This window comes from Lactuca serriola, chromosome 2 (genome assembly GCF_051521515.1).
Source record: "Lactuca serriola cultivar US96UC23 chromosome 2, Lser_US96UC23_V15, whole genome shotgun sequence".
NCBI classification, from domain to species: domain Eukaryota; kingdom Viridiplantae; phylum Streptophyta; class Magnoliopsida; order Asterales; family Asteraceae; genus Lactuca; species Lactuca serriola.
Window position 1 is genome coordinate 19158369 of NC_136409.1, and position 9348 is coordinate 19167716.

Sequence of the window (9348 nt, forward strand, 5' to 3'; positions counted from 1 at the left end):
ATCTGAAAGTTGATTATGTTTTCTTTGTGAATTTAGGTTTTGAAAAGGTTGTCATTAATGTGGAAAATGAAGGAAACATAGAGAATAATAGTGCATTCTACCAGAATGTATTCTGTCTGAATTTATAAATTGTTTCTTAACAAAAATATTCTTTCGAAATGGATTAGTGTTTTTGTTGGATTTTGATGTTTTTTTTTTCCTTTTTAACCATTTTAAGTTTTAATCTTTAAGAATAAATGTAATCCTTAAACCATTATTTGTCATAACTTTTTTAGAATAAATGTAATAATTGTTTATAGTCTTATTCTTTACGGATGAATGTATATAGTGATTCTTAAAGAATAAAATCTGTATTCCTTAGAAAATTTATTTTTGATAATATGTTGTATAATTCTTTAAGCATGTTTAATATAAAAAGTATCTTGAATGAAACCATATTCTTCAAGAATAAAACTGCAAATATATCTACTAGTTTATTGTGGACTTTTTGGCATTTTGACAGAATAAAATTGGTGACTATTAAAAATAATATTAAAATTTAGTTAGAATTAATTTAAAAAATTCAGATTTTTAAAAATAAGGGCATTCCGAAAATTTCCTTTTTTAAAATAGGTTAATTGGCCAAAATACTCTTTTGCTAAAATTTATATGATTATATGATACATGCTACCATATTGTAATATCGTAGACCCTCATATCATGATTGTTGATTTTATTCATCCGGTGGTCCAGATCTATGTATTCTGACACATAATAGTTAATAAAAACAAAATAACCTAAGAATATATATATATATATATATATATATATATATATATATATATATATATATATATATATATATATGGCCGAGTTATTGTGAGAACTGAAGAAAGCGTGTAAACTTGCAAATTCATAATCAACTCATCATTTTTCAACATCAATCTTCTCTAAATGGTTCGTCTAAGCACAGGGGCCGTTTGTGTAGTTTAGTCTGAAATAAAACAATAAGAAATTAAAAACATACTCGCAACACCATATAATATCTTCACCATCGGAGTCCATTTCCATTCTATATTAGTGTAACACCCGGTATCAGGTACGCATTTAAATTCAAGATAAACTTCATATTTTACTGATGGACTCGGCGAGTTGGAGGCCGAACTCGTCGAGTAGGATCGACTCCGGGTCGGGGGACTAAGTGACCTACTCGACGAGTCGGAAGACCGACTCGGCAAGTAGGAGCTGTCTGAGTGAAACCCTAAATTGGAGGGTTTGCACCCTATTTAAACATCTTATGAGGCTTCCACCCCAGCCTCCATCACCTTCAAGCTTTGTCCTCGAAACCCTAATCAATTGTTAGCATTATTGAGCAATTTGTGTCTTTCCTTGTGATTTGAAGTTAATAGATGGAAGGGAAAGCTTGGTGAATCAAGAAGCAAGCCAGTGGATCCAGAGTTGTGGTTGCACTTCCAGTTATTTGAGGTAAAGAGCTCCTACCTTGACTCCTTATTTGTTAGATCTATTTTGGGGCTTGAATCTTGGCATCTTTGGGGGCATTTCCAAGCCATTTCGGATTGTAAAGTGTAATATAGGGTAAATGCTTCAGATCTGGAACCTAGGAGGGTTCTCATGGCATAAAGGTGCCAACTTTATGGCCATGAGAACCCCATGCATGTAATAAACCCTATGTTTGGTCTTTTGAACTTAAAATTCCCATGCATTAACGTAAAGTTCATGACTTTACGTGTTATATCGACCTTAGGAGCCCGGATCTACCCTTTGGATGAGATTGGCACAACAGAGATCGAGTTATGGGCATGGACGTTAGTTGACTCGACGAGTCGTTCATGGAACTCGACGAGTCGGGGGGGTTTGGTTCCCCAACCTTTCTAATTCGAAGGGATCTAGTTGAGTCTATAAAGGATCTAGATGAGTCTAGAAGGGGGGCTCAACAAAATAGACGTAGTTATGGACCTGGAAACCATGGGAGTCGAGTGGATGAACACACTCGGCGAGTCCAAGGCAATCTCCCAACCCATGAAGACGGACTTGACGAGTTTTTCATACAACTCGGCAAGTCACAGACTAGTCACACTCATATGATGAAGATGAAATCGACGAGTTCAAGGATGAACTCGATGAGCCAGATGAAGATAGTCCCGATGTTATGTTTGAAGGAGAACTTGTCGAGTTCTTGCTAGACTCGACGAGTAGAGTCGGGGTTGAGAACAGATGAAAGAATAGGGACTCGACCAGTTGGTGAACCAACTTGGTGAGTCAGGTCAACTGGGTGTTGACTTCGACCAGGATGTTGACTTTAGCCAGGGGTAAAATGGTCATTTTACCCTAAGAGTAGTTATCAGTTTTTGACTAAGTACCTTTATGGAAATTTATAGCCGGAGAGTCGCCGGAGCAGCAGCCAGTGATTCCTTACCCAGAGTTTCAACAATCAGTCACACGAGATGAGTTTTCCTCCAGTATGAATGGGTCTAATGCACCAACGTCGGCCCGTTTATGTAGTTACAGTATACCGGGGTTAGCCCGATGCAGTTTATATGTTCAATTTATTCCGGACTCCGATCCGATGTCGGGGTAGTCCAGAGAAGTAGTTTTGTGTGCTTGATGTCTTTTTGATTCATGCATGTTTATGTTATGTGTTATGTGTTCCGGACTCCGGTCCGATGCAATGGGCGGGGCCCAAGTTATTCTGGACTTCGGTCCGATGTTGGGCGGGGCCCGATGCAGTGGGCGGGGCCCAAGTCATTCCGGACTTCTGTCAGATGCAGGGCGGGGCCCGATGCAGCGGGCGGGGCCCAGTAATTGTCATATGTGCTTAGTATGGTATGTGGTAGTTTGGGGGAGCTCACTAAGCCTCGTGCTTACCGTTTCAGTTTTGGTTTCAGGTACTTTAGCTAGCAAAGGGAATAGCTCGAGTTGATGGCATGGCACACACCACAGTCTTTCTTAGCCTGGGAGTCTACTCTGATAGTTTGTTGGAGATTGTGATATGTTGACGTTTTTATGAGATTCTGAGATACATTGTTTATGATTTTTCTATGACGTGTGATGATTATGGTTTCTATTATTAAATTAAAACGAAATTTTTAGACCACATTTTTGAGATGTTTCAATTAGAGCCTCCAAAATGTTGTTCTGGGAGGTGGTAGTCTGGTAGATACCACATTCTAGACAGCTTTTAAGTTGGGGATACTCATGCAACCACTGGTAACATGTAAACTTTTGATCCGTCCTGGTTACAAATAAATAGATTATTTTTCAAATTTTCAAAATAGTAAGTTATTTTCATTAATATTAATTTAAATTGTGACCATTTGTGTTAATATCCCTTCAAAACTTACAAAGTTCAAACAAATTGACTATTTTGCCCTCTTTCATCTATTTCTTTGCCGCATTTAACTCTAACCTTGGATATGTGCTCCATCTCCTCTAACTTAAAGGAATTTTTCAATAATCAGAAAAGCCTTTACATTTTAAACTATTTACCTATAATTCATTACGTTATTTTTATTTAGAAAACTCATTCATATTTTTAGAAAAAATTTAAAAAAAAATTCATAGTTATAAAAATTTGTAGAAAGGCAGTGATTGACCTGATAAAATCGGTTAGTGGATTGTTACAAACTTAGATGGACAAAATTTATTAAAGCGACATCTATATGTCAAATTTATGCCCAGATACGCAAAAATTAGTGTATGAACTCGATTTCCTTTCTTTTTACACCGATCGATCAACCATTGTCTTTAACATTAGCTCTTTATCAGTTTCAAGCTCAAGATTTAGGAATCAAGAAAACCTTGGAAGCGAAATTATACTTTGTAGTTGTAGAGCTCAAGCAAGATGGATATCTTCAACTTAGATGAACCTAGGTGGAGAGTATTATTGATGGCCTAATTTTCAGGTAAAAACTTAAAATTGTTTGAGCTTGAAAGCTAATGTTGTAATTTCAGTGATTTATATGGCTTATGTATAGTACGCAACAAAGAATTGTGAATTTTTCAAGTGATTGATCCTTTATTAGAAAAAACATTTTACTAAAGACTCTTTATAATCTCCGCAAACACCTTTACAACACCATCTCACCATTCCATAGGTTTCATTTTCATATTTCCACATAATAAAAACAATACCCAGAAAAAACAAAACAAAACATCACACTCCATTCCATTCCATCACCCTTTCTTCCTCATTTTACCATTCTACTTTCTCTACTTTTTCATTTTCACTTGATATCAAATATAACAAAAACAAAACATTACAAAATAAAATCATTAAAAAGGCCTCCAAGAAATCTTTATGGTATCCGTATATACATCATTTATCGCACCATGTAACCAAAAAAGTGAAATTACGTCACTTGAGATATCTCAGTTTGCCAAAGTAGTCCATGTGGATGGAAGCCGATTTGAGGTCACAGTCGGCATGTTACGAACATTCATATCAACAGGCAACTTGCGGTATTCGATATCGAGGTCTCTGAAGACTTTAATCATTTCCTCAACTAAAAGAGCTCTTCGTTGCCATCTTTCACCCATGTCTTGGAAGTTCATACGATGTGATGGCCATATCGATATTTTTAACCGGTTCATGTCCTCTATGTCCCTCAAGCATATTATAGGTGCCGGATACCAATGATCGCTTTTGTTCTCAATGTAGCTGCAATCACAACAAATTGTTATTGATGATTATGATTTATAATTATGTCAAATGCTTTTTGTTAATGTGGAAAAATGAAGCGATATGAGGAGGGATATTCACAATCGGGGTATAATTGGAATTTACAAGATATAACATGGATAAATTTGGACGTGTTGTCCAGACAGAATGATGTTTAAAAAGTACTAGACGAGGTTTTGTTTACTATGTTCTAGTCACACAAAAGGAAAGTACTATTATTAATTGTTTAATCGTTTTGTGTGAACTGTTTGGGGGGACCAAACTTGCCTACGTAAGAATGTATAGGGACCAAAACTGCAAATTTTCTATTAGGTAGGGACTATCTTTGTAATTTTTTAAAACATATGGACCATTTGTATAAAAAAATACACAACGTTATTTTCTGTAAATTACGGGGACAATTTTTGTATTTTTTTTAAATGAATGGACTGTTTCTGTAAAAAAAATACACAATGACATTTTTGGTAAATTACAGGGACAATTTTTGGAATTTATTTTCTACACAGGGACTAAACCTGACAACATACAAAAATCTTAGACATATGGATTGTTTTTGTAAAAAAAGGAAGCTTTACAGGGACTTTTTCTGTAAATAAAAAAATTTCAGGGACAAAATCTAAAATCTTTGTGGCAAAACTCCAAAAGTGAACAACATTACTGTTCATAAGAACTTTGTATTTAAAATACAGTATAATATAATTTGAGAAAATTACAATAAACATGGGAAAATGATAGGAAAAAACGGCTAAATGCAAAAACTAGCAATGTACTTTCAATTTATCGTGTATTATATAGTGTATTCTTGGCACCCACTTTTTCTGAAAAAACTCAGAATTTCAGATTTTTTTTATTATCTATTATTGCCTTTTTATTATATGTATGGACCTTGGTTAGTTTTCATTCCGGATATGAATAAGATTTACTATAATTGGGTAGATTATTATTCAATGAAGGCATGTAATAAGTTTAAATGAAAGTAGAATGTTATAATAAACAAACTAATGGAAGTACGTTGCTATTTCTTGCATTTAACCTAAAAACAAATAAAAGCAAATTGCAAAAAAAAAAAGGATAACATGTACCTTAAAATCCTCTCCTTCATGAGACCAATCTTTTCACTAGGGGTTGATACATGTATACAGAACTCAACAGCATCCTGCATATCTGGACTACGATAGTAATTCGCAATCGGTTTTGTAGCCAAGACACTGTTCGGATATATAATTTTCTGGTTATCAAACCTCAAAAAAACCGTAGTCAATATATTCATTTCCTCAACTATCATCTGCAATCCGCAACATTAAAATTTACAATCCAATTGTAGAAATATTTTTCAAAATAAGATTATAAATGAAAGTACGTTGTTATTTCTTATGTTTACCTGAACACTGTCGACCTCGCAACGATCACCGACATCAAACGGATGCATTACGAACAAGAAAATAATGGCTTCGAATGTCGTCTTGCATGTGTTACCAAACACAAACACAACTAAAAGGAGTTGTGAACTTAGGAATATAAAGAAATGTGTGGTGGCAACTTTGAGTATAAGAACCCAGATCACGATTATTATGATAGCAACAGCAATATTGAACATTTGATGGAGTTTGTTTACAGCTGTCTTTGTGTCATTCAGAGACAATGCAAGAGCTCTTCGTTCTCTGAATACATTAACCACCCAATTCTTGAGAAGTGCCTTGCTGATTCCTTTGGTTTCACTTTCGCTATCAAATAGTCTTATTGCCTTTAGCGCTTCATCTTCTCTCAGAAATCGCATCAAATCCACTAGATAAATACGTCTGTAAAAGTAAAAAGAACAAGATAAGGCGAAAAGAATCAAAATATGATCGAGTACTTTAGCATTCAAGTAAATAGGATTAAGAATTTACTTGGAGCCTCGCTTAGCGACATTACAGAATATTTTCTTGGCTGCAATTTTGGCTTGTTTTTCGTTTGTGATCTGCACTGCAGACTCGTCTTCATCACCTCTTGATCCCTCAAGTTGTTCATCTAAAGTAGACAACACTCCTGTTCTAACAATATTCATTAATCTTTTCATATTCCAAGCCGATATATTCTTTTGATTTAGCCTATGTAAGTGATCGATTGTGATCCCCTCTTCAACGTTCTTAGGCGTGTTGACTTCGGAAAATTTACCACTTTTTCCCGCCATGGGAGTTCTTGGAGTTCCTATAAACCTCCCACTTTTCTTGAACATATTCGCCTTAAGATCGGGTGGCAAAGTGGCACCAGCGTTTTGAAGTTTTTGGACCTCTGAGATCATCCGATCTTCCTCTTCGCGTTCTTGTTGGATCTCAATCAATGGTGGGCCCGAAAGGGTTTCGATTACATATTGATTGAATAAAGATTCTTGGATCCGATCAAAAAATGTGCTCACATGGAAAGAGGATGCAAGAACTTTGACTACCAAAGTTTTCAATAGCCAAACGATTGTCCCCACCAAAAGACATATCCAAATCTTTGTCACATAGTGTAAAACCTTCCCATCTGTCATTCGTTCTACTTTCTGATCGAATATAAGTTGCCATGCGATTAAAACTAAAGTTAACCAAACGCAATTTTGAACAGCTTTTCGTAATCCATACACGAAATATAAAACTTTTTTTCGAAGTAAGAAGTTTCTTTCTATTAAGATTACAAGAACCCTAATCCCACACCCTGAAAGCAATCTTCCACTGATCAAAACTAAAATCATAACCCCCCATTTCCACAATACAAGATCAAAGATCTCCTTGTTTTTGAAAAAAGGAATTGTGAGGGAACAAATTAAAGCAGCAAGAATGGTGATTAAACTGAATAGCTGAAGTAAAGTCCATTTACTATACCTTAATTGCTTATACTCATCGGGTAGATCATCGTCCAAAAATGGATCATCTTCATCGATTTCACTGCCACCTTTCATTAAATATCCAGATTTCGATAGCTTACCAGACCTCTGATCTGTCTCAGGTGGATCCATTAGCCTAGACTTCGTTTTCGTCCTCATCAGGCTCGGTTTCCTCTTAAACGAAGCATTCCCGGAGCACATCACTACTTCTTCTCCACCACCACCGCGGCCACTACCAATGGACCTCTGCCGTAACGACTGCGGCTCAATCACCTCATCATGAAACGAAACCCTAACTTCCTTGGGCGTCAGCATACCGTAGTTATTTGGGCTCTCGGCTATTCTCGATAACGCCGGTGACTGTTGCGGCGACGGCGAGTCAGATGTTAAGAAATCAAATTTATTACCGTCGTTCGAGAAATCGTAACTCAAATCTCGCCAAACCGTGTTAGGGTTTTGCTGGTCGATAACAGTGTTGAGCTTGTATGCTGCTAGCTCTGCTTCTTTACTACCAGCGACATTGCCGTTTGTAATCTTTCTCGTGTCTCTCTGGCGCTCACCGGAATCCGGAAGCGGCGGAGACGAAGACATAGTTGTAACAGCACTAACTGATGGAAGTTGATCAATGGTGGAATGGTTTTCGTGAAGCAGGATTTGCTTTTCTTCAGGCTCGATCTCTGGGTCGTTTTTTTGTGATCTGTTGTTGAAAGAATTTCTGAATTTGTCCATAAAACTCAATTGAGTTCAAAGAATATAACCAAACGATTCAGATTAAATTATTATTCTTTAGCGACAGTAGACAAAGCAGGTGGTGAATCATGGGAGGAACAGCTATTTTAAATATGAAGCACCGTTTTCTTATGAGGGAGAAAAGCCCTCAGCTTTATGTCTGTTTCCACTATACACCCTCAATAAACTCCCAGAAGTCCCCATCTTCTAAAGTATAAACTCTAAAGTCTAAACCTTTGTATTTTGTGTCAACTTTCTAGGAAAACGAAACTTATTAATAAATGTACTTACTAATATATTTGTTAGAAAATGACAAAAATAGTCATTTATATTAATTACATTACAAAAATAGCTAAAAAAAATTGAAGTTATAAAAATAACCTACAATTTCGCAGATGGAAATGTCCCATCTACGAAATGACCATTTCATCTGCGTATGTACAAGCACCTAAAGCACAGATGTGCTTTAGGTGCTTGTACATTCGCAGGTGCTTTTAATTCATTCTATCTGCGAATTTGTGGTTTTTTTTGTTTTTTCGTTTTTTTTTAGTTTGACTATGAAATGAATTGGTTTGACTACGAAATCATGTTGCTATATAAAAAGTTTTGTAGAAAATTATCATTTTGGTTGTTATTTGTTTAGGAACTTTCTCTAAAATTTGCTCAAAAAATGATTGAATATTTGGTTTGTCTTGTAACCGGTGGGAGATGGCAAGTTAATGGAACTAATCTGGAATACATATGTCCACAGGGAGGTATTTCTGAACTTGCTTTGATATTTTCTGAGTATATTAGTTATACTGAATTTGTATCTTTGGTAAGAAGCAAAATTGGTTTGTTAGACAAATATAGAATTAGTCTTCGTTTCCACCATCCTGAATTAAATTATTATATAGCTATAGTTGAAGACATGGATGTTAGAATGTTGATAAACGTAATCAAATGTAGTGGAGGAAGGGCTGTGAAAGTGTTTGTGGTGGTTGATGAAGTTGAGGAGGTTAATGGGGGTGGTGAAATTGGAAACCAGCTTGTTGGTAATTTATGTAGTTATAAAGGGAGCAACGATCCGATAGGTACTTTCAATACTCCTAGT

At 35.9% G+C, this 9348-nt stretch overlaps 1 protein-coding gene across 1 annotated transcript; it reads right to left on the reverse strand.

Moving 5' to 3' along the window:
- Positions 1-4014: 4014 nt before the first annotated feature.
- LOC145086030 (mechanosensitive ion channel protein 8-like) lies at positions 4015-8388 on the reverse strand. Its single transcript, XM_079023737.1, has 4 exons — positions 6568-8388; positions 6060-6477; positions 5761-5963; positions 4015-4657 (listed from the first exon to the last, which is right to left on the reverse strand). The coding sequence occupies exons 1-4, from the start codon at positions 8253-8255 to the stop codon at positions 4369-4371; spliced, it is 2598 nt and encodes an 865-aa protein (XP_078879863.1). The 5' UTR covers positions 8256-8388; the 3' UTR covers positions 4015-4368.
- Positions 8389-9348: the final 960 nt, after the last annotated feature.